General features: G+C 42.3%; 1 protein-coding gene across 1 annotated transcript; it reads left to right on the top strand.

Moving 5' to 3' along the window:
• Positions 1–9,982: 9,982 nt before the first annotated feature.
• Positions 9,983–17,405, top strand: znf644b (zinc finger protein 644b; the record flags this gene model as incomplete). The annotated part of the gene is made up of 6 exons (XM_083766674.1): positions 9,983–11,408; positions 12,288–12,683; positions 13,161–13,706; positions 16,397–16,519; positions 16,962–17,058; positions 17,168–17,405. The coding sequence occupies 6 exons, from the start codon at positions 9,983–9,985 to the stop codon at positions 17,403–17,405; spliced, it is 2,826 nt and encodes a 941-aa protein (XP_083622800.1).
• Positions 17,406–26,821: the final 9,416 nt, after the last annotated feature.

The following is a 26,821-nucleotide window of genomic DNA, read 5'->3' as shown; positions in this document are numbered from 1 at the left end:
TGAAGCAGTTGTCTGGCCTTTGGGGCTGTTTGAATGCTTCCTTAACAACATGAACCCTAGCGTCCCTATTCTGGGGCAAACATTTGCAAAATGGGCTGATCTACAAACTCACAACTTGCACATGTGGATGGGTTATTTTAGATATTATTTTATATTTAGTGTAGAGTGGGAAAAAGGCGGTGGATTAGTATAGAGCCCTGGGGGACTTTACTCTGTGCAGTTCTGTTGTTCCTGTAGTCTTCCACTGATTCAGTCAAAATATTGTGTACATTAAACAAAAGAAAACGGCTCTCAATCTATCTCCGATTGCAAGAAATATGGATATAGATTTATGATGGATGCTTGTCTGTCACGGGCCATGGCCACTTTACTTATGTCATGAAATGTATCTACTTGTTGACAGGTGTTTCCATTGTGGCTGCAGGTGCCATCTGTTGGTGAAACAAAGTACTGGAAAATGAAGGTAAGATATCCAAGAAAGTGTGTGTTTGTGTGTGTGTGTGTGTGTGTGTGTGTGTGTGACTGTGTGACTGTGTGACTGTTTGACTGTGTTACTGTGTGTGTGACTGTGTGTGTTGTGTGCGTGCGTGCGTGCGTGCGTGTATTTACAGTATTTGTTCAGATTTGGGACTTTGTTTTCCAGATAGAACGGTCCAAGGTTTCTGAGGCCTTGAAAATGCTGTGTTTGTTCTACATTACCCGACTGCTCCCTTTGAACAGCAGAGTGGCGCTTTGAAAAAATAAAAATCAAACACGGAGGAAAAAACAATCACATCTGCTAATGATATAAAACAAGTGAACGAACAAATAGATCGAATAAATAATTTATTTTCTAAACAATCTTCTAAACGTAATTATTCTGTACTATTTATTTACGTAAATATATTACCATTATGCATGTATAGCCTATTGCAAGTATAACTTTGCTTTGTGTTGTGATATTGTGCCACAGCATGATAATATCCAGTGATCCTTTTATCTCAGATGAAGTACGATTGATAATAAACCACGAACAGGATATTAGTGGAGTACTTGATGGGAGGTTGTATGTGCAGTTGCACAGTTTCAGCACCTCGGAAAACAAGGTTTTAGAACAACGGGGGATCCCTTATACGCTTAAAAAAAAGGACATTTTTTGAAGCCCTTTTATTTGGGCCGATTTGTTTTGATGTGGGGCAGTGAGTGGTTTTTAAGAATCTCCTTAACTCCCCCAGGCCTGGCCCAGCCTCCCACAGGGCTAATGACCACAGCCCAGCCTGTGTTGAATAATACAGGCACTCACAAGGTGCAAGCGGGGAGGAGGGCCCTGTGATCAGTGGCAAGGGTTAGACAGCACGCTCTCCCTGCTACACCTCCATTGATAAGATTGTATTAATTGGTATGAATAGAGAGGGCTTCTCCCTCTCCTTGTATACATTTACCATTATACTCATTAGCTTCCCGTTGCCTCCCAGCAAGTTTCTCCTTCACATCCCCCGGGGTCTCCTGGGAGGCAATTTGCATCTCTCCATGGAGTCTCTCTGGGGTTATTGAGGAAATATTAGCCCCTTTTCTTCTGTGGCCGACCCTTTGATTTATTTGGGGCTGGAGCTGATAGACTGGCACTCACATTAATGACTGGTGCTGGTACAGGGCTCTGGTGCAAGACAAGTCATTGATCCAGGTTGAAAAGGTGCAATTGACAAGCAGCACTGAATAATCATCTTACAAGTCTTTCTCCTACACTTTCTCCCCAGTGTGCATGTGTGTGCAATGTGTGCATGTGTGCAATGTGACACACACACACACACACACACACATGCACGACTGCGCGTACACATGCATGCGTGTGTGTTTGGACCTTGGGAAAATGACAAGAGGGATTCCCTTTGCTGTCAAGGCTACCATATTCAAGCTGTCCAGTTGTTCTGATAATCCATGCTTGGATAAATGGCATTTTGTCAGCTTCCACATTGTTTTTGTCGTCCCGCTTCAATTCACACAGTACAACATGAACATATTCACTTACAACAGGGTCACTTTGCCCTGTAGATCAACTAGTGACAAACCTTTGACTCTGTGAAATCACAACGCTGCTATTGTTGGTCAGCTGCAGCTTTCCAAAAACTCAGCCAACGGCCTCGAATGACACAGAAAACCCTGCTCTTGTTTACTCAAGTCAACCCTGCTCTAATAATAGGAACCCTCACGTGTTGACTATTGACGAATCAGTTGGTCTTTGGTTGCCTACTCCTACTGTACATCAGTCGTTCCCAAACAGTGGGTTTTTTACGGGTTGGAAGTAAATATTCCCTTTTTTTGTGTCACACACACGCACGCACACACAACATATTTCAAAAGTGTTTCATTAATAAACTAAATCAAGTCAATTTCCATAAATAAATAAATAATTCACAACGTGGTACAAAGCAATGCGTTGTGAACTTGCAGATCTGCTATTTTCACTAGTTTGGGTCCCGGGGGCAAATGTCTCATTTCTGTTTTGGGTCACAGGCTAAAAAGTTTGGGAACTACTAGCCTACATCATCATGGTTACAGTGAGTGTGAGGGCCTTGTTACCTTGCGTCTCTGACTGCGACTGAGCCTCCGTATTATCTTTTAAAGAAAGGTAATGAGAGATTTACATCCCGATTGCTGCAATGCTATGACATCTCTCCAAAGCTCATTGATGTCTTCTTGGCTCCGTAGAACCTGTTCTCAATTCGGAGAGGAGCTTGTCACCCACGCCCTTTCATCTGATTGGTCACATGTCTGCAGCAAACACGGCAGCAACAAAGTTAGATACGTTTTATAAATTTTTTCTTTACCGTTCCATCGCAACCATTAGGTATTCATCCAAGCATACCTAATCATAGCGGCATCTCCCATCCCGCTTACTCTCTGCATATGCACTGCTGTATGGTAATAATAACATTTAATAAAAGTCAACACCCTAACTACCCATACATAAAAATACCCTGGCACCACCAGAGATGCATCTTCTCTGCATACTTGTAACAGATTAGAGGTTATGTATATCAACTGCACAACTCATGCATATTGTTATGAGGGGGGCAATAAATGGAGATGTGCCATTTCAACAGGCTAGGCACGGCTTGCCAAAAGCAGGCAAGAGGATAGATGCTTCTGGCGACGGTTTGGCTTGTTTTCCTTTTCGGTATCGGGTAGAGGAAAAGGCGTGTATCTAAACAGAGCAGATAGGATGCTGATGAGAGCCATCTGCTCGGCAGCCCTCCTGCGCCCACTGCCCTCCTCGATGTGAGAGCAGCCTCATTAAAACGGTCACATGCCTGAGAAATCTCTCTCCACTGCTTTTTCTCCCTTTCCCTTCTTCAAAAAAAGAAGAAAAAGGAGTAGTTTAAAACTAACAAAGCCTTGGGAAATCCCCATCAGACATCCCTCCCTTAATCCGTTTAATTTTGAAAGGTATTGTTTTAAAGCTTCAAAGTTTATATCGTTTAATCCCCCCTCTAACTCTACGGGCAGCAAATGAGGCCGTGTCAGCAAGCTCGAACAGATAATCTACTCCGCACAACAGACAATCCCCCACCAAGACAAGGTTGCATGGGTTTTCCTGTGAACTCGCTGTTTGATGTTGCTACCTGCTACTGAACATGACTTCTTTCTTTCTTAACCCGACTGTCACTTGCTCCCTGTCCCCTTTTATCACTCCCAATGTTCTCACTTTTTTCCATCAGTAAATCCACCATCACAGCCATTTTATTTATTCCCCCTTGTAGAAGAGGAGGGTTTGTAGTGGTGGGAGGGTTGGGTTGGGTACAAAGTGTGTTTTCACATTTTAACCCCTGGCGATGAGTCTTTGCCAAATGGTTTGTTTGGACACAATGGACAGGATGCGTTGCTTTGTAAAGTGAAATCCAGACTGACTCGGAGACTTTGGCTCAACTTTGACCAGTTTAACACAAACCTTGCAATTTTGCAAAAACTTAATTATAGTATACTAAACTTACTAAAGGCCTCATTCATACATAGTTGTGCACCGGTGTCAGCACAAGCTCACAATTGTCATGGTGCAAAGTGTTGAGCTTGTAGATTTCCAGTGCGTGACACCATGCACAACCCAAGCATTAAGGCTTAAGTGTTGACCGGCAATTCAGCAAAATATTTGCATTCTATTGTTTGATCACTTAATTATACAACGTAGTCCTAGTTATTGTTGTAAATTATACTTTTGCAGCAATTTGTGATTAAACTTTGCTCTGGCAATTTCCGCTGCAGGATTTGCAAAAGGGATTTATGCAATTCCCTTTATTATATCATTTGAGTCAAATAAATCCAGCATATCTTGTTATTCTAGCGGTAAATTACATTGTTTAGTTATCAAAGGCTTTGTGTAATTACATTTGCACAATTCACGATGACAGGGCTGATAGTGTCTGCTCAAGACACTGGCATACATAATCACAGCCCAAAATCCCATTAGGGAGAATGCAGGCCATTATTATGGAAATGACCTTTGGTTGACAAGTATTCAGGGGGATAAAAGACTATGTAATCCATCCAAAGGCACGGTGTGAAACCCTCCTTATTTTCTCCTGTGCAAGCTGGTGAAATCTTAAGTGCTTTCTGAAAACGTTGGCCTTGCTTCTAAAATCTTCTTGCACCGTTGTTCAGTGAGATGGACAAGATGTGACATCAATGACTGTATGGTACGACACATGGTATGCAATAGGTTATTGCAAAGTTCTGTTACTTTGGGTTGTCTGACCTTTAACTGCAGGACACATGGCTCATTTTCGCTACTATGGTCCATAGTGTTAAGGACTAAGTCCTTATATGGACCAGAGCTAGGCTAATTTATATTTTTCAGTATGATACAAAACCAGTAATTTATTATCTCCAAGTGATACAGGCATTTGATAAAGTATAAATCTGGTTTTACATCACTGTTTCTTTATTGTGGCAGTGAGAGACGGAGACCACACTCACCTTGGGATTACTGAAGTGTCAAACTGCATCTCACTGTGTTTGTTTTGAGCCACGCTTTGATACTCTCACACTAGAGGGGCAGCTTCATAAATTCACATTGTGCCAAATAAATCAATAGATCCCATTAGCCAGGAAGTTCTGTAGTGCAGTACTTGAGGGGCCGCACCCCCCCAACCTCCTCTGCCCTGTTCTGACATTTCTTCACTGAAGGTGAGGGTTGTGTGGGAGAGTGTACTGACAGTACTGTATATAGATGGCTGCTGATCCATATAGACAGACTAACTCCAACAAGTTGAAGTGGTCTGTCTGGCTGACTGGTCCCTGTTGGTCTCCAGCAGCCTCCACTGTGCTGCCAGCCTGGGTCCACACTCAGTCCAGGTGGAAGACGGAATTAGCTTAGACTATAGCAGCCTTCTAAGCCCACAGCAACAAGCCCTCGTTCTTATATAATACCTGACCTTTGCAGTGTGAAGCAGACTGTTGACTTCGGCCTGTCTGTGTTATTGTTATGCTATTCTTTTCAACCATGGTATTTCCCTGCAATACCGATAAACATAACAATGCCCTGGCAATTACTTTTAACTTTTAACTTGTACTGTAGGTGATTTCAAACCAAGAAAAAAAGTTCTATTCTCTGAAAAACACACAGATTTGTTGAAGTGTCTATGAGTGGGGAGCTTCAGTGGGTGTTCAGGAGGGTGCCGGGCACCAATGAACAACAGCTCCCCAATATAGTATTTTAAAATAATAACATGTGATGTTGTGAAGAATTGAATACTATTTTCCATCAATCATTCCTTCTTTAAAATGTTTTTCTGACAGTGCATTATGCAGGCAGTGCGCAGATTGAACACTCTGCACTCTCCACAATCAGAAGCTCATGACCCTCGCCTCTCACCATGATAATGTCATGTTTCTCGGCGGCATCAGTCCGACACTCTACCCCAAGCAAGCACGACGGGTATAGGCTTTAGTTCCGACTGTCATTAGACCGGCAACCTACCTCAAACCCTAACCTAACCATAACCGCAAGCACGGGAGCAGCGCATGTTCAACTGCATGTCCGACCGTTGTTTCCACATGTCGGACCTTTGGTATGTCGGATCTGCATGTGCATCCCAAGCACGACGCATCACATGGCATCAGCCGTGGAACACCGGTAGTTGCTGTGTGAATCGGCAGCCACGAGATGGAGCGGCAGTGGAGTGACATAATCCCCCGGCACATGCCGCCCTCCCCCCGGCAGCGCCGCAGCTGTTAGCGGCAGTTTACCTGCAGTTGTGGCGGCTGGAGCGCGGACCGACAGAGCAGTGGCCACCCCCCCTGGCAGTGCCGCATCTCATGCCGTTGACGGATTATGCACTCGCTGTTTCTGGGATAATTTAATGTACATCTGCCTTTTCTGGGTAGGAAATGACATGGGCGTGTGCAGTGCAATTTTATTGGACCAATGGTTTCCGAGAACCAAAAAATCTGTCTTGTGGAGGACACACTGAATCTCAAGCAGGGTCTGAGTCTGCCAACAGGACGCTGAGCAGGGCATGTGTCTTGCTCAGCAGCCTGATGACAGGCAATGCCGTTAGGCTGGCCTTAGACCTTCTTTTTGCTCTTCCTCTGTGGATTATGCGAGGGACTGGTACTTGGACTTTATCTCTTCTTGAACAATGTTGCACCTTGAATAATGTGGCACCTTGACTAGTATCCTGCACCTTGAATAATGTCCTGCACCTTATATCTTCTTCTTTTCCTTCCGTCCACACAAATATTTGCCTCCCATTCACTTCCACTGTATGTGAAGCAAGGGGCTAATAAAACGTCTTCCGTGTCACAGCAGTCCAACTTTGGTGAACTTTGACAGGACCTGTCAATAGTTATGTTATTAGGGTTTGATGTGGTCAGATCAACATATGGAATGTCAGAACAGATCAGCTCCATATATTGAGCGGGGGCAGTGTCTTGAGTGTACAGGGTTTGATGAGGGCCCAGGTAGGGCCGGGCCTTCATTTATTTTCGGGCCTGTTGAGAACTGCCCAACAAATTTTGCTTCAGCAGGTGGTGTCACTCCCATGCACTCGCACAAGTGACCATGCCTGCAAAGTACTGTATGCTGGAAAGGCAAGCTCTGCCACTGTGTGCCCAGAAACTGTTTTATACTGTTATGTCATGCTCAGGTTTGTTATGGGTCATGGAATTCTTCTATAATGAATTCATGTCATTGTTGTCAAATGTAAGAAAAAAGTTTCATATGATGAAATCTGTAAGTCAGACCAGCTGCTTGTTAAATATAGAGTGGAAAGGTCTGTTTGTCTCCGTCGGGCCTACAAAATCGTAATTTCATGTCATTATCACCTTACTGTTTTTTCTACATGAACCTAAAGAAGGGGTGCAATGAGAGTGTTACCTCAAGTGGTGAAAGACAAACCAAAATGAAATCAGGAACAGAAAAAGGGCCCTCCATCACGTGTTGTCTTGCTCAACAGCAGACAGTAATTCTCCCACTAACTCATTTGACAAGCGAGAAAACAGGGAAAGTAGCGGGCAGCATTAGCAGGAGCTCATAGAAGCAGATCAATTTGTGCATACAGCTTAAATGTATTTAAGCTTGTAATCCCTGTAAATATCTTCAGGCAAGGCAAAGTCAGCCTTTTAACATTGACTAAATGAAGTAAATAGAAGCAAATTAATTTTTAAAAATTGCATTTCTGTTGAACCCTGTGTGTGTGTGTGTGTGTGTGTGTGTGTGTGTGTGTGTGTGTGTGTGTGTGTGTGTGTGTGTGTGTGTGTGTGTGTGTGTGTGTGTGTGTGTGTGTGTGTGTGTGTGTGTGTGTGTGTGTGTGTGTGTGTGTGTGTGTGTGTGTGTGTGTGTGTGTGTGTGTGTGTATGATTATACATTACAATATACTATGTTGTATACAGTATGTGTATACATATATAGAAATGCATATGGCAGCAGGCTGTGTGAGTTGGCTGCTAATGAGGCCTGTAAATCTCCGAGCTCAGATATTTTGATGGCTTCGTCACCCTGCTGTTTGGGGAGAGGGGGGTGCCGTGAAGTTGGCTTTAAATGCAGAGCGTCTGTTCTCCCTTCGAACCTCTAACACCACAACAGATGGAGAGAATATGGAGCTCGGAAGGTTTTACCTTTGAGGTGGTAACAGTGAAGCCACTCATTAACACTGAATTTACCACTTCGTTAGCACCGCAGCTTCCTGTAGAGAGCAACCCAGCGCTGGATGTCAAATCCACTGAGCATACGTTTTAGAGTAGTGGAGCCAAGTGCGCCCCGGACACATAATGTGGTTTTAAACGGCGATATTACTGTATGTCACAATGCTGCATCTGTCATTTTTGATGCCTGGTATTATTTTTATTACATTTAAAAACAAACAAACGCATGTTATCAATCAGCAACACGAAGTGACTCATAGCTTATACATCTGACAGTCGACCCCTTCCCCGACAGAATTGCTGTACGTGCGTGCGTGTGTGCGTGCGTTTTACACATGGAGTCTGCGGCTGCCAATTTGTCAGGATTCAAGTAACAACAGTCTCGTGCTGGGACCTGCATTGGCACCATCATGGAGTGAAAAGACAGAATGTGATCTCATTGGGAGATGTGTACTTTGTTCCCATGGAAATTGGTCAATTTTCGCAGGCAACTGAGAACTTTAGGGGGAGATATGGGAAGGTTGTGTCCCAGAGGTGTGCTCACATAATTAAGCATCCTCACCAAGGTATTCGGGGCTAACAGCAGGGTTTGTTGTGAATAGAGGTGGTGAGAGAAGGTGTTGGAAAATCATAAATGTGCCGTAGAAAAATGCCTTATTGCTCCATCGTACAAATGGTGCCACATGCAGTAAAATATAGGAGATCTACAAGCTCACAACACATTGCAAATGCAACGTGATGTGAGCATGTAGAAGTGGCGGGAATACACCACCAAAACTGCACTTTTACGAACAACCCGTTTGTGGATAAGAAAAACAATTACTAAGATTTCATGAACTAGAATGTTATTAGGACATTTATTTTATCATCATTTTTCTTTTCAGTATTTCTGCTTTATTTTGATTGTGGGATTGTGAGATAAAGACAGAGTAGGGGAATGACACATAGTCCAACCAGCGACTCGCTGAAGAAGGCATTTTGCACCCTATGTGTTATGCACTGTGGGTCGCCCCATCATCATTGTCTCCACCAGGCCGAAGGCATGGGGAGAGAGTATGTTTTGCACTCCGTCTGTGTGTGCGTCCGACGTCCGTCCGTCCGTCTGTGTACAGCTAATCTCCGGCACCGTTAACCCAGTCGATGCCAAATTTTGCACACACACTCCGTGGATGCCAACAATGAACCTCTGCCCCAAATTTTCCAGAACGGCATGTTATAGCGCCACCAGGAGGCCGACTTTTGTAAAACAATTCTTTTTTATATTACTCCTCCAGAATCTGTCCAAAAATTATCCAAATCGTTACACAGTATCTCTATAGTCATGTGTTCAAGACGGATCTGTCCGATATTTCATATTCCATCCTACCCTCATTGGCCCGTTTTGAACAAAAAGCCTCAAATCATGAACGCAGCGTGCAATTTATGTGAAATCTTTCACAGACTTTCCTACTACGCTGAGGAATATCCCACCCTTTTCACATTGGCCTGTTATAGCGCCACCAGGTGGAATTTTGCAAAACACATTTTTGGAACAAAATGCCTCAAATCATCCAATTGCCATCCAAGGCATGAGAAGAAATGGCACCCTTTTCACATTGGCCTATTATAGCGCCACCAGGAGGTCACAACCCGACCTGGCCTGGTGGAGACTTGTGCCCCGAGTGGCACTTTTTCTACTCTTGCTATTATTTCATTTGGTGAAGTTAAATTATTGTTTTTAAAATTCCCTTTGTGCATAGGCTTAATGTACACTGAAGTGATATTCTACAGTAGGACTATATGGAGTGCATATGTATATATGCTGTACATATTTTGATATATGATATGTTGTTGTTATTTTCTCTTCTCAGAAAGTATTGCTGCTATGTCTGATCTGAAGCCGAAAGCACAAGAGGACAAAGATGTGATATCTGCTTCTGACAGTCCGGGTCGCACTCAGGAGCCATTACAGAGTCACACATCCTCCCCAAAGAACAATGCCACGGGTCTGTCCTCGGATGAACATGAAAATCCTTTAAATGGAGCCCAGCCAAATCCATTTGTATACGGCGGTGTCCCTGCTGTTCACCATGCAGGCGATTCATTGCCTCCAGGAGCACTTGTTAATGGCCCTGGTTCACACCCCACCTCAGAGGTACGCCGGGTCCTGAACAAAGGCACTCTTTTCTCCAACAATGTCCGGGAGGCCGCGTGGCGACCGGAGGAGGACACGAGCCCTCAGGTGTCGCTGCCACCCAGTGAGCTTCAATCAGACGCTTGGAGGAACACAGCGGGACTCGTCCTCAAAACACTGCCCACGCAGCCAGGTGCCGACGCGCCGTCTCACTCCGAAGAGAATGAGTCTAAACTGCCCGGCTATTCCACTCTGTCAGGTGACGGTTCAGACCAGATGCACATTAGTCGGCCTCTGATAAACAAGGCGGTGAAAACAAGAGCTCTACGGGATGTAAACACAGAGTTGTCAGAGGGCTGCTCAGATGATTATGATGAGACGGAAACAACCAGATGGGATTCAGCACAAGAGCTTGTGCACTCCTTGAGGAAGGGCCACACTGTTAACAGACGGCTGCAGAGAAAGGCCAGAGTGACACCTCTTTTAACAAGCCAAATTGAGAGGAAGTACAATACACACATGAGGGGTGTGCCTGGCACTGCAGAGAAGGTTTACAACAGTTTAAATCACACTCACAATGGTTCCCATAGTGGCATCGATGTAGATAAATGTGCCAATAAATATGTTTCTTTTGGTACAAAGCCTATTTTAAAATATCCCATCGAGTCACTGAAAGATCACCCCAGCAGCACAACAATGGACAGCGAGCTACTAATTGGTAACAACGCAAGAAAAGGTTGCTACACGCAAAACGACTCTGAAGTAGCATGCAATTTTAATGCTAACCCTGAACAACTGAAGATGGAACATTCTGAGTCGGAGCCACTGTTCGCACTGTGCAATGTTAATTTCCAGGAAAAAATACATTTGCATAGACATATGATGTATCATTTAGATGGGCATGATCAGGTGGAGAATGCTCCGTATCCCTTTATATGCAGGGAGTGTGGGCGTTCGTTCTGTGATAGCAGTTCCCTCATGAAGCACATCATTATTCACCAGGAGAGGCTTGAAAAACTCATGGAGGAAATCAAAGGTCTCAAAAATCTTGAAAACCAAGGCAGGAATGCCACATTACAATGGCCTCGGTGTGTATTTGCAAGCAATTGCCCTAAAAGCTTTGTCCAGCATGCCAAAGCAAATGAGAATGTAAAGCACTATTACTGCTGTGAGGAGTGTAGCTATGTAGCACTGACTGAAGATGCACTTGAAACACACTTAAATGTTATGCACTTAAAGACACATCACCAGCAACACCATTGGAGTCATACTAATGACACAGGGATAATGGACCTGGTTCAGTTCCAATGTAAACTGTGCTCTTTCACTTGCCAAGACAGACAAATGTTAAAAAGGCATTCAGAACTGGAACATCAAGAACCATTACATGATGAATGGGGCAGTCCGGTATTTCATAAATTGTATGAGCATACAGAATCCAAGGTGAGACGTTTGAAGCTCAATGACCGACCCAAAACCGCTGATTCAGAACTAATGCACTTGATGCCAGATTTATGTAACACACAGCCCACTTTCTGGAAAAGAGCTGACTTCACCTGTTGGGCCGGTAAAAAAGCAGACACACAGAATTCCTACAAAATTCTACACTCTTCACAGTTCAGGTGCAGTGATCACTTCACAGCACCCATGCTGTCACAATCTTTGTGCAAGACTGACAAGCGTGGCAAATTATCTCCACAGCCAGGAGACAAAATAGATATGACACCAGGTGTACCCTATGCAGAGGAGGACGGCCAGAACAACTTAGAACATGCAAACTCTCCCTCAAACATTGATATTGTGCTCACGGCAAAGAAGGCTGAATCAGACCAGACCAGTCAAGGACAGAAAAATGCCTTGGCGAGTGCAAGTTCACAAGTGCAAGCAGCCCTAAAGTCTCCATCAAAAAGTAACATGTCAGCACCATCGCTTCCTGAACAGATGAATGATAGTGTATTTCACAAACCTAACCAAAGTTGTGAAAAAGATACCGGCCCTGAGGATATCAAACAAGACTACAGTTATAACTTCAGTCACTATGCCGGTGAAACTACAGCCAAATTTATGGACAGCAGTGAGAATGAAAAGCATCTCTATGATGATGATGGAGACGATGACTGCAGTGACATACAGCAACTCATTATCAAAGAGGAGTACATCGAAAGTGCTATCTGTGATGATTCCCTAGACCTAGAGACATCCGCCACCATGCCTAAGACTGAACCTTTTGAGTTCCCACTCACGGCTGGGCCAGAACACAAACCCTGTCCCTACTGCCCCGCTGTGTTCGAGTCTGGAGTAGGCCTGTCCAACCACGTGCGAGGACACCTCCACCGAGTTGGGTTGAGCTACAATGCTCGACACATGGTTTCACCGGAGCAAGTGGCGTTACAAGACCGCCAGCCACGTATCCGCAGAAAGATCCCCTCTGGCACAAGGAAACTCAAAAAAGGTGATGCTATTAATTATAATTTTTTGTTGCAGGTTGTTAACCAAACAGTGACTGTACAGAAATTCATATAAAAACTCAAGTGCAAGAGAATAAATGATAACCCTGACATTTTATCATTGTCCATGGTTGGGTGATAATATTTGTATAACATACTCTACCCCATTGCCTTTGTACCCCATTGTATATACTTAATTGTACATGCATCAAATAGCGAAACAAGCTCAGAAAGTGCACTGGATGAAAGTCCAGTGCACAGTAGCACTTTAGCTGGTCATCTGCATTTCAGCCCTAGAGCTGATATGGCAGCTTTCATCACCCCCTCACCCAGGGCAAATAAAGGCTACTGTCTGTCTGTGATACATATATTTGTAGTTCAATCAGAATTGTCATCAGTTGAATTAATACAGAAGATAAGTGAGTTAGCCTTGTATGGTGCTTCAGCACTCATTATTATTCTCACTCTCTGAACTGTTACAGTTGACAAGCCGGAGTCACAAGGACACACATGCCCCCTGTGCTGGGGTTGGTTCGATACTAAAACGGGCCTTTCCAATCATGCAAGGGGCCACCTAAAACGAATAGGGAAGACCATAACCTGCGATAAGAAGTCCCCGGTGTCCATACTACTTGAACTCCTCCAGGACAAGAGGGAGCGTGAGAGGATTGTCCAGATCCTGAACAAGGAACAGTTCGTCTCCCGTCCATTCATCTCCCAGAAGTTTGTCAGCAGCGGCAGCCTGTTTCTGATGCCCCCTGGGATCCCAGTGGAAATCCAGTACGCTATGAGGAATACTGTACCAATGGGCAGCTGTGTGCCCAAACAAGAGCCAGAGTTCTGCCAGACAAGCAAGGGGATTGAGGAAGCACAGGCTGCTGACGAGACGCCCTCGAGCACTTTGGTCAAACTTCTGGAGACGAGAAAGAAGGCAGCAGAGCTGAAGGAGCGAGAGGCTTTATACACAACCAGGAAGCACTTCAACATGGAGGCACAGATGATCAGTGAAGAGTCAAGTTGGACTCATGGTATGGTATTACTTTTCGTGCCCAGCATGAAACATTATATCTCAAAAATAGAAACTAGATAAGCAAAACTGTAATCTCATCTACCACCTTGCTACACTGTCTGAATATACTGTTAACACAATGGTGCTATCAGTTTTAACACAAAATACATACACATATACCAATACTGATAGGAAGCCTTGGTTCTGAACAGAGCTGCTCAAGCTCTGTTCAAGTGTTTCTCTACACATGAAAATCCCCAGTGTTCATTTGACTATAATTATCACTCTCTGGGAGTTACAACACTGTGGATTTTGCTGTGCGTAAAGAAAGCTGTATGACTATGTTCATACATGTATATTACAGTGTTCACCATAAGGTATCGAACTAGCAGGGAATAACACATTTTAGTGAATTTCATTTGCATACAAAGTTGCACACAAATTCCTCTTCAATATCAACACGTCATGTATAAGCTCTTTCAAAGATGTAAATGTTTACTGTACTTGGTTTTGTATAGTACAACTTGAAATGTGCTTTAGTTAGCACAATATAATACCATTTTCATGTTTTTGTTGCCAGTTTTACCAGCATTATTTCCTACTTATTTGAAATACTTTTAACGTAGTATCAGTCGAAGTACCAATCATCCTTCTATTAATAATTTCGATATGAAAAGAATGGACTGCAGATGTTAGTGGGGGCTGAAACATCTCACGTTTTCTCTTGAAGTCTTGTCTAGGTGCCTTTGGTGTTTAATATAATAACTATTATGATGTTTAAATGTGCTGCATACAGCCTTCTGTTAGGAACTGTGTAGACACTCATGTTTCTCACAATTTAAATCAGTTGATTATACAGCTACCAGCTCAATTGTGTGATAAAAATAAAAAGAATGTTGACAATCAATTGATTTGTTGGAACACACATGAAGAATAAATGTCACCCAAGTCGCTTTGAAATTGAAATGAATGAAAATATCATGAGAGCACTTTGATGTTGAGCTGGAATCACATCAGCTGTGTTTACAGGCTTTTGTTTAATGTCGATCCAAATCAAACCTTCAATCAGGTACAGAGAACAGTGTTGATAAGGATGAACTCAGTTTCCTTTTTGTTCAAGTTAAAACCCTGTGAATAGAGCTGATCATTTTCACAGCATGACAGCAGCTGCAGTGACATACAAAACATTATGAAACCTACACTATTGGCAGGTTGGGATTACAATTACAAAAGAGACATATTGCTGATTTACATTGTTATGAAACAATGCATTGCTGGGCACGTTTTTGATATGGCTACATCATTATTGAGTTACCGGTACATTTAAGACAATTCACACATACCGGTATATTATTATGTCACCACATTTCAATTTACAATATTCTTACATGAAGAAGGTGCTAACAATGGGGCAATTTCTCTTATAAGGTAGTTAATAGAAGTTTCAATCCGACTCACAAAGCAACATGCATATATAATTTACATATATACAGTACATAATCAATGTCACTCTCAATGTTCATGAACGGGCAATGGAAGTCTGTATCGTTTATGTAACATATTGATGCGGTGTTGGCAGCCACAATGTGTTGTCTGTTTGAAGACAAACAACAAAACATGAGATGTTTTCAAATTCATCCACTACCCTCCATGACATCCATAACATGTAAGTGAAAATAGGCCCCTGAAGACATTAAATTGTGTTAAACATTATCACCAGCACTTACTTCAGAATGGAAAACACATCCTTAGTATTTCAAACCAGATGGAGAGAGTGGTTAGGGCACACAGGGAATAGCAGTTTTACTTTGTACAATATTGCATTCCTTCTGCACTCTGAGACACTTACAGTACAGTAGACACCTGAGGGCGAGAAGTGTGGTGCATGCATCCACCCCGTTGACGGAAGACTGCTGGGCGAGCGATGGCGCTTTGGCAATGGGGGTCAGATCAACATGGAATGAATTCTGTACTGGCCATATAAGGAGCATGTCTTGAGTGTACAGAGTTTGATGAGGTCAGATCAACATATCATGTCAGAATAGGTCAGCTCCATACAGTTTGGAGATCTAAGGGTGGTAGCGGGGACATTCTCTTGAGTGTACAGGGTTTGATGAGGGCCTAATGTAGGGCCTGGCCTGTTGAGAACTCTAGTTTTCGGCCGGCTGCCGGACACGGCTGCACTAATAACTTTGGGGCAGGCCCGTCTAGAGTTTGAATGGACAGGTATCAGTCAAAAAGGAGACATCGAAGAGGAAGGATGGATGGGGAAGGATCAACATATGGAATGTCAGAACAGGTTCTTCTGACATATGGAGATCTAAAGGTACGTTCAGACTTGTATGCTTAGAGCGTCGTGATTACAGACAAAGTCAAAAACGAGAAGTTATGCGAGCGCCACGAACGGGCACGGCGCGACCTGGCACAGCACAAACGGGACGAACCGAATATTTAAATTCAAGTCTGAGCGCACTTTAAGGGTTTGAGGTCAGATGTAGAGTTGCTGGCCAATATTGATAACATCAGGGATCTCCATAGTTCGGTTGCAATTAATGCATCATTTCTCATAACCTTGCAGTACAGCCTTCATTTCATTGTCATTATTAATCTATTATATGAATCTATTAGTGTAAGAGGTCAGTAAGGATATATTCCTGCTGTGATGACTAACTGCATACAAACCAACATTTTGAATACTTTTTCTTGCAGATGAATGTGAGTCCGGTCAGGCTTGTGGTCACTGTAACACTGCCTTCCCCAGTGCTGTCAGTCTGTCCAGTCATCTCAGAGCCTTTTCACGCAGAAAGAGGTTCACCGTTTTGGAAGAAACGAGTAAGTGTCAGCCACCACGACTCTGCAGGCAAATGTAATATTAAACATAAGGCCTTTTAACAAAGGCCTCCAGTATGAGGGCTGTGGTGTTAATGGCAGTTTAATGGGTTTGAAAGTTTGACAGCTATTTAACATAGCACGCAAAGACTCACAATAAGAAAATAAACTCCAGAAGTCTTAGCGTCAAGCCTTCCTCAGCGTATATGCTGAGGAAGGTTTGATGCCGAAATGCTTCTGTGTACTGTATGCTGCCTGTGCCTTAATGAATTAAAAGTACCAAAACGTCAACTTTTCACACAAGTTATCTCATAAGCTATAGGCTGATTCCAGAATGGATATAGGACCTGCTAGCAGTGTTTTTAGACTCTTGTTGAGATGACTTGTCAGATTTTCATTCCCCAAAAATGGTAAATTTTTATTGACTTGTTTTGTCATTCTCTAGGCTATGATTTTAAACAAAAGAAGTCAAGATCAGGACACGGGAAGAAGGTGTTATCCTCCTTGAATGCTGTGGAGAAGATCTACAGACTCACCTGCAGGTGCTTGGACCAAGCCTATGACTACATATTTTACTTCAGTATTTTGCTGTCTAGGAATATTAATCACTGTTTCCTGTGTTTAAATTTCACCCAATTCTCATTTGTGCAGATTCTGTGACTTAGTCTTCCAGGGTCCACTGTCTGTCCAGGAGGACTGGGTCAAGCATTTGCAGAGGCATCTTATGCACACTAGTGTCCCTCACTCAGGGACAAGGATGGTTGAGGTGTTTGGTCTTCAACAGATGCACCACTTTCCGCTGGAGAACACAAACCTGGAGCACCCAAAGCTGGAAAAGCCAAACCTGGAGCAACACCTCACCCCTCTGGAACTTCAGGTTGCCTCTTAAATGTTCTAGGTTGTTTACACATCAACATGTCAGTTAACTATCAATCCAGCATCCAGTATATCTATTGAATTGTACTGTACCTCAATTATACTCTCTCTCTCTACACACACACACACACACACACACACACACACACACACACACACACACACACACACACACTGCACATAAGATAACGCCTTTTTAATTTTGTATTTGCCTTATCAACAGCTTATAAAATATTTGTATTCATATGTTATGCCAACAAGCTTCATTTCTTAAAATCGTTATATGGTATATTTAAATCAACAAAATATATATTACATATACATACAGTCTTAGTTCTTAAATAAATATGTTTTCACTGTTTTAACTATGCACCCAGACTCGGGTACGTATTACGGGTAAGGCAGTACTTTGTGTTGTACCCAAGACTTAAAATATTCGTCATCATATGACAAAGGCACTGTTCATGTTTATCTTTATATACTTGCTTCTAGAGTACACAGCAAAATACTGAGTGTAAATTTAACCCACATTTCTGAGTATTTACTGAGTGTGAAAACTGAACTTTACGGCTTTTTACACTCGATGCTAGATGCAATGTGAATAAGGACATTGGCCCGGTTTCCCAAAGGACACCTCTTACACCATGGTGAAAGTGGTATGGTGTTGCACATGCTCAGTTACCCTCTAGGCCGCACATAAAGCCTGTGAACATAGACATTCCGTGCATAGATGTGCCACGCAAGGGTAGGCCTCAGGCCTACCATTCTGAAATGTAATCTAATTTAATTTCTTTGATGCTGAAGTAGGCCTTAATTTCAAATTTTTATATATTTAAATGAGATGAAGAAAGTCACCACTCGCACCACACATTTCTCTGCGAATGGTTTTAATACTGCCACATGTCGACAGGTGTGTGTAGGCTTTAGGGAAACAGGTTTGTGTATTAATGCAGGAGGCCTTACGTGTGCAATGAGGACATGTATGGCTGTGCTCTAGTCTAGGTTGTGTATTTCTATGTTGTTGTGTTTGACAGTGTTTCCCAAAAAAGGACATGGTGTTTGATTGGCTGCCATGCACACAGGCTTCATGTGCGGCCTAGAGGGCAACTGAGCATGTGCAACACCATACCTCTTACACCATGGTGTTACACCATGGTGTAAGAGGTATGGTGAAACCGGGCCAATGTATGTTTGATTGTACTTTAGTTACATGGGACATTTTGATGATTATATAAGCATTCTATATCGTTACAAAAATATTTATCCTGATAGACTGAGTATTTTATATTTATACATAATGAACCTGTTTAACGCAATTCACAAAATATTATATATTTTACTTTTCTTGTTAGCATATATTGCACAATTTTTAGACTAATCTATATTTTGCTTTGACAGCAAGACTGATTCAATTTTTAGTAACCTAACATTTTGTACAGAAGTCACAAAATTAGTTGCATGATAAAGAATATTATTGCTATGGTAATATAAATATGAGCTAATTTTATAAATACTAGCACCACAGAAATCAATTAGGTCACTAATGGCAGTGTAACGAGCTTTCAGTAGGCAAAATGGAAGGGGTAAAGTACCAGGACAGATTTTGACTTGGTATCATGCCTGGTGGTAGCCATGCTGTATATTGTATACAATGTATAGTAACCCAAAGTTCTATCAAAGTTCAACATCGCTTTCAGCTTTTTTTTTTGTGGTGGCTAATCTTAATTTAAAGATTTGTATATTGCGCCTTCACAGCATTTAGGGGTGGTAGGGTCACTCAGTCAACCTTGCCAACAGAAGTAGCAGCTTTTCAGTCAGAGTTAGCTAGGAAGCGTTTGTTTATGCAACTGGATTCTACCAATTCCCGGAAAAGAAGTGCTGTGATTGGCTTGACTAGTTGTCACTTTGATTGGTAGTTGTGCCTTGTGAGACTTTTGCAGGGCTTAGGTAGATGGGATTTATAACAAAATTACTCACTTGGTGCTTGTCAGAATAAGGCCTAATTGTATACCTGTATTGGGGTCCTTGTAAGGTCATGTCGCTTGCCAAGAATATCCAATGTTTTTGAGTGGTGCAACCCAGGCCCGGCGCCACGAGGGGGCAAAGGGGGTGTTTGCCCCCCTAAATCAACCTCTTTGCCCCCCTTAGATAAAATAGTTACAGACAAAACAATGGTACATTTCCAGGCATTGAAAGGAAGGAAGCCAACGAAATCGTGCGCCTCCGCCCTCTATAGATATGCAAATGTGGCGCATTGTCTTCATGTCCAATACCTGCCCCCGATTGCCCCCTCTGTCATTTCATCCTGGCGCCGGGCCTGGTGCAACCACTCCTATAGACAGCTATGTTTGTCCCTGGGTCCCTGCCTGGGTCCCTGGCTGGGTCTGAGCACGAAATAGCGTTTGGTTGGTTTTCACAACCAAGTGTCACTGTTGCGCAGCCACACACACACACACACACAAACTCACACACACACACACACACACACACACACACACATATTAACTGTATATATGATTATTTGGGGTGTTAAAGTACAGTAGAGGGACCCCCTGGGGACCGTCACACCGCAACTTTGCCATTTCTCAACCATTTCGGACACGGGGTGGCTCGCCGGAACCGGGCCGGCCCCCTGGGCACGTTCCTGGGGGACTGAATGTTCTGGGGACCCCCACACAGAGTTAGTTATTTTTTGGCCTATGTATGGGGGCCAGGGGAAATACATTTTGATTGTAAACTTATGGTTCAAAAGTTAAAGGTGACAAGTGGGCTGTTATAGTGCCACCTTGAGGCCAATCTGTGTAATTATTTGACGTGACTCTTAGAACATATACCTATCAAGTGTGGTAAAGCTACTTCTTATGGTTTGTGAGAAACATACTTTTATACACACTGGTGTATAATTGCACAAGCTTAATGCACTAATAGAGGCGTGCCAAACCTTTTCACATTTTAAATGACTTACTTGATCGCCACATGTTAGGTTTGCGATCTTCAGTTCTGAGGTCCCAGTTCTATCCAGGTTGTTTTTGGCCTGCCTTGTTTCCACTTTCGGGCCCATCTCAATGCTATTTTAGGAATGCAGGTCTATTCAATTTTAAGGACATCTGAGCGGTCTGTGTTTAATTTCAAGCACTGCATGGTGTCAGTTTGTCCTTTTTGTACAGGTCCTCGTATTAGATTAGATATTAGATTACAATACAATAAATAGGTGCAATAACGCTACACCACACTAATAATAATAAAGACATATTTTAGAACATTTAGAAAATTACAGCTTTTTAGTGATACATTAAATCAATGAGTGTTTTGCGTGGCCAACTCATAAGTGTTATTCTTGAGGGCCTCCAATGCCCAGCTTTGTCTGTGTGAACACAAACATGATGATTTGATTGACATAGCGATGATCTGATTGGCTGAGCAAAGTACATATTGAGGATAAAAGTGAGGACAGAAAAGTGAAGACGCCAAAGTGACAGAAACCATGTAACAATAACACACACATCAAGCATCAGCATGATATAGCTCAAGTCCTGAGAGTTCATTCAACTCCTATAAAAATGTACCCGTAAATGAACATACCAACATGACCAGCAATACTTTTTCTTTTTCTTTCACCAGTTTATATTGTAGCTTAAATTCAATCTTGTGAAAGTAAAATGTAAATAAAATGCTTCCTTCACTGTTTTGTATTGTGCCCTCTTGTTAACAGCAGAGTGTGCCATTGTTTACCAATAGAAACTGCAAGCTGTAAAGTATGTAATCAGTGCTTGATAGTCCCATCTGGTTCTGCTACACTACTTACCAGTGGCAAAGGGGGCTAACCCCACAGTTTATCCTGGGCAGTGTCTAAAGCAACGATCAAAGCTGTACAAACCAATTGTCATCATGTTTCTCCAGAGGGAATTTTGAAGTACATTAATGCTCCTTCTTTGGGAAATAATTGTCCCACTCTGTGACTTCATTAGGACTCCTGGTTGTTTCAAAAGATGCCCTCTCTAGAGCCACATTGCTAGCAGACAGCATCCCAAGGGGCCGAATGAATAAAACAAAGAGAGATTATAATGAGATTGAGTTAGCCATGACCAGGGATTGGGCTTTTCATTATTCCACTCTGGAGGGGGGAGAGAGAGAGAGAGAGAGAAGATGGGGGTGGGCAGGTCTGACATAAAGAATTGTGTTGTCGTAGAACCCACACTCACCATCTGCCATGAAGGTCCAGTAGGAAGGGGCCAGTGCATGCTCACGATTACCATGTATATCAATAGGCTCCTCTCTGGAGATTGCTCTATAAAAACAGCAAGCACACCCTGTAAAACCGAAGAATAAAATAAACCATGCAGAAATAACAATTAACAATAAGTTAATTATTGGTCAGTTTATGTGCCAGGGAAGCATAATACAGCAAGTTATATTGTCTAAACATAGAACAAATTCCCTTTGTCCTGAACACCTGTTTTTGGTGTATTTGCACACTTGTGTGTGTGTGTGTGTGTGTGTTCCATCCTAAACTCTGCTCCACAAGAAAGCGCTTTGTCTGGTAGTCCTGTCTTTTTCACTCACTGTCTGTATGTGGCAGCATCAGGACCATTGATCATGACCTTTACTTTGGCCGGTTTATTCTGAAGTGCCACAGACTGCCTGTGTGAAAAGAGAGGAAAAAAGAAGTAGAAAAAATCAATAGGTTTCCATTATCTGGTTGGGCAGTGTCACTGGCCTGTCAATGATCCTGTTGCAGTGGTGGTACAAGGGTGCGACACGGGCCCCCACTCAATCGCTGCTGACAAGAGGAAAACATGCTGACAGGCACCAGGAACAAGTTGGAACACAGATTTGCACTTCAAGCAGCCGTCCGAGAAGGTACAGTGCGAGGCCACCACACGGCAAGGGGCAAGCTCAGTGGGAGTGAGGTTTGGGGGGAGCAGGGGGGCTGTGGATCCTCTGCCAGCCTGCCTCTACCACCATCTGACTGTCTAGCTCTCCACCACAAAAGCTTTTATCCTCCCATCAATTATTTAACTCTGGATACACCAAAGGAAACTCAGGTGCACTGATTGTGGCTGAAGCAAAATTGCCCACTCTCTCTGTCAGTGTCTTCCCTGTCCAGACACTCGTTAGCTGCTCCTGGATAGTGGCATGAATACTATATCCATGTAATGTGTTAAACATTACAGTATGTGTGAATGGAATTATTCATGAAATTGTCTTCAATTAAATGTTATCCTTCAAGACGAGATTGCTAAACTTTACTGTACTGTTGCACAATATCATTTACTTTGTGATATCCATAACATATGGGAAATCATAATTATTTAATTATATATATATATATATATATATATATATATATATATATATATATATATATATAAACTTTTACGTCCAGTCCATTTGACCTCCCCTAATGGCCAGTCAGAAATTGGTTATAAGGAAGACATCAACTGTCTCTCAGAAGATCATAAATCAATATATTTTGACAAGGGGGGGAAAGTGTTTTGGATCATGCACCGCTTTGGCCCCAAAACAGCCTTTCACCTCTTGTCAATTGTCTTTCTTTTGGATCAAGTTTTAATGACCACATGTCATTGTCTTTTTTTTCCCTTTTTTTTTACTGTGCACACTAGCCGAGTCACTTCCAGCTGAATTAAAATGGATTAAATAAAGTCATTACGACGTGTGTCTTTGACACACCTCATTAAAGCCTTGTATTGAAGGTATATAGCCTGCCCTACATTATCGAAACTGGACAGTTTCAATATGACCCATGCAGGCCACTGCACGGGCCGTCATCTGACATCAAGGTTCTTTTATTGGACTATACAATACCAACAGTTTTCGTTTTCAATTACACACTGTTCCGCTTGTGTGGACTCCTCCGTATGTAAGCAATTCAGTGATGATGACTAGGGAATTCAGGTTAATATGTTGACAAGGTTTAACAATACCGGGTCATGTTGCACAACACACGCATGAGTGGTTCTGTTCACTCCAGCAGCTGACAGGTCCTAATCATGCGCTGCCCTAAAGGCACTGGGGCAGAGAGGACTTTAATTACTGAATTATAGACTGGTTTGCCGGCGTCAAATTGAGACATAATTAAAGACAGACTTATTGGGCTATAGAATTGTTCCAGCTAATTGGGCAGAGCAGTCAAGTGCGATATGGTGCATGCGTTTACATTTATTTGTAATAATCATATACTAGGCCTACACAGTAGCCAGGCTAGCTTATTGGTCGGTCTCTCAAGCCGACAGCTGCATTTCATTTAGCCAGGCTTAATAGGCAGATATATTGAATGTAATAACATTATAGGCTTATAAATATATATATATAGGCTATAGTCTAATAGTCTACAAATATATAGACCAAGGCAATTACAGACAATTTGGTTTAGGTATGCGTATAGCCTATACAAACAACACATTTCGCAATTGTTTAGCCATATATGTTAGCCTACATGCAGCAGCAAATGTGTCATATAATATATTTGCAAGAACAATAATGCAAAACACAATGTGCTTTATAGTCTTGACATTCACGATTGTGCATGTCGCACCTTTTGAAACATCATTATTTCCTATTAATTAGTCTCAAAACATGCCTTTAGAAATAAAGATAGGTGTGATGGAGAACTGGTCAGCGAGCAGCTGCCCTTCATCCCTCTAGGCACAAGCTGACCTTGTTTTTTTACATCACTGAACTGGAAGCTTGACAGGCCATAAAACGAAAGACATTTGATTTGGATGTGGAGAGAAACGCAGAATATGAGCCAGAAATGACGAGTCAGACTCAGACATGATTTCGGGCTAAAGATTGTCTGTAGGCCTATATGCTATAGCCTATAAAAGAAAGAAACAACACGTGTCTGTTTTGGAAAAAGCGTCTTCAGGTTAGTCTATATCCTTCATAAAAACGTTTTTTTTAGACGTTGACTATTTCTCTGGTTACGGCCTATAGTGTCCATAATGGCATATATAGCCACACCATTAGTAAAAAGCCTTATTTGGTTCCTCAATTAGCTTCAATTAGCTCGTTTGTATTCTAGGGTAGCCCATTCTTCTAAATTGTGGGAGAAAATAGAGTCAAATGAGTCTAAAACAGTTATTGGCGCGCATTACCAATTTCTAGTATTTGCAAGTAAAGTAGGCTAAAATAGCCTCAGAGCCTGCAGGCCTGTACTGTATATAGCCTGTGTATTTCACTGCAATTATCTTATTGGACGGCAGGGGACACTGCTCCTTTCGTTCTGAAAGTCAGCAGTGGAAGCCAACCCATATAGCAGTAGCCTATGGGGGAACAAATCTATTGCGGTACGTTCACTATCATTTGGATACTATATTTAAGAGGCTAAAATTCCTATAAGCTTTAAGGTAGGCCTATAACATAAATTATGTTCCTATCCTATAGCTAGCTGGCAGATCAACGGATGTAGCTTTACGGTCGGCTAAATTTCTATGCACTTTCTCTGTGCATTAATTTGTGATTGGTCGGTGTGGGCCTGACGTTGTTATATACTGCTCGATCAGTGTTCACTGCTTAAACTGAAGGAATTATCAGATAGGATAGCGGCCTATAAGTCCCTAACAGTTCAAGTTCAGGTAAGCCTATTAGACAGAGTTAAATTTGGCCCGTGTAAGGTTGTTCCCCGCCCTCAAGGGCCACATGTTCCACGATGCCTTTTAGTTTCAGAGACGCTTTTAAAGTCTAAAGACGCACACTCAGCCCATTATCAAGCTGAATAGCCTACAAGAATGCTCACATTCATAAAAAACAAAATTGTCTATGGATGTAGGAAGGCCTATGGCGTTATTTCAACATCATTAAGTTTTATCAGTTTATTCAGTTAAGGGCCTATATTCTAGCTAATCTGTAATAACAAACGTTGTCCTTGCATGATCCTATAAACCATGATGATTATACGGCAAAATATAAACCTACATCCATTTCTTGTTCAATTTATCTGATAAGCCATTTAGGCTAATTGCAACTCGAGCCAATTCGTGAATTTAAAACTTTCAGGCGACAAGCGAATATAGAGCAAATGTCAAAACATAGAGGAGAATAACTGACAGTTGAAAAGACAGAGCATGTGCATTGTGCAGCTATCTGGCAGACGCACCAGTACAAAGTCACACGTACCTTTGAGAGCACAGTTTGTTTTATTGCTGTTCTCCGGGTTGTATCTCCTGTCGATTTGCTGAAGAAAGGATAAGCGAACATGCCCTGTTTAAGAAACAAACATGCAGATTAGATGAGATCCTGACAGCATATACCTCATGCACACTTCATGTCCCCAAAGCTCATATATCAACAAAAAAGGGGTAAAAATCCTCGGCACGGTTGACAACACCAATTCTCATCCTACAATTTACAAATAATGAGATGGCATCTATAGCCTATAAATAGGCCTACATCAAGTAAATAAATAGATGGCGTTGGGTCATGCGCAAATTAAATGGCCTTTCTGATGTAGGCCTATATCCAGTTTGAGGAGTTAGTATATGCTTAAGATTGAAATATGGTCTATAAGATCGGTGTAATAAATTGGTTATGGTCTTTTTAACCCTCATCTACAGTACAGCTGCATAGAAAAAAATAGGCTACATTCCAACCTGACAACTTAAGGCTTGTGTAAAAAGCGACTTCAGGGAGTTGTCACCTGTTATAGGTGGTTTCCACTCACTCACTCGCCTCATCTTCCAGCCAGCTGATGCTGCATGTGGTCCTACTCAGTCCTAACGGTTACGTTACGGTCATAAAGCATCCTCGGTATAGGTCGACTTTTACTCTTTGTGAAACAGACTAGGCTAGTCAAAGAACACACTGCCTGTTTCAGTTTGATGATTAAACACACTAAACACCACCAGATTGATCACATCAGGGATCTCCATCCCTGATGATGTCACGATGTCACCATATATGGTCTTGCGGAAATGCACGTTTTCATAGTAAATGCGGCTTGCAGTCACAATAAAACACTAAACTGAAACTTCCCAACCAAAACAACTTCCATAATATCTCTCTCTCTCTCTCTCTCTCTCTCTCTCTCTCTCTCTCTCTCTCTCTCTCTTTCTCTACACACTCTCCAAACAGTTTTGTGTCTGACTTCATTTCTGTCTCTATTTTTCTTTCCACCTCATTATAACACTTTTCTATTTAGCCTATACCAATTCGCCTAATCGTCCACTTTCAAATTAGAATATAGTCTACAGTGATTACTTTAACTGCATGCATCAGTTAAACACTCACATTTCTCCAATCGTTATTTGGCCTGCCGTAGGCCTACTTTCTACAGCTACACAGTAAAATGCTCAGTGTTAATTTATCCTTATAACTCTGGGAGTGTACTTGGTTCCATTTGTACTCTCAAAGTTAAATTAATACTCAAGATTGTGTGCAGTAACCTGTAGGTCAGTGTTGAGTATGCTG

Source organism: Protomyctophum parallelum (genome assembly GCF_964188405.1).
Source record: "Protomyctophum parallelum genome assembly, chromosome: 6".
Classification (NCBI taxonomy): Eukaryota; Metazoa; Chordata; class Actinopteri; order Myctophiformes; family Myctophidae; genus Protomyctophum; species Protomyctophum parallelum.
Note: the sequence above shows the minus strand (reverse complement) of the source record. Positions and strands in the feature narration are given on the sequence as shown.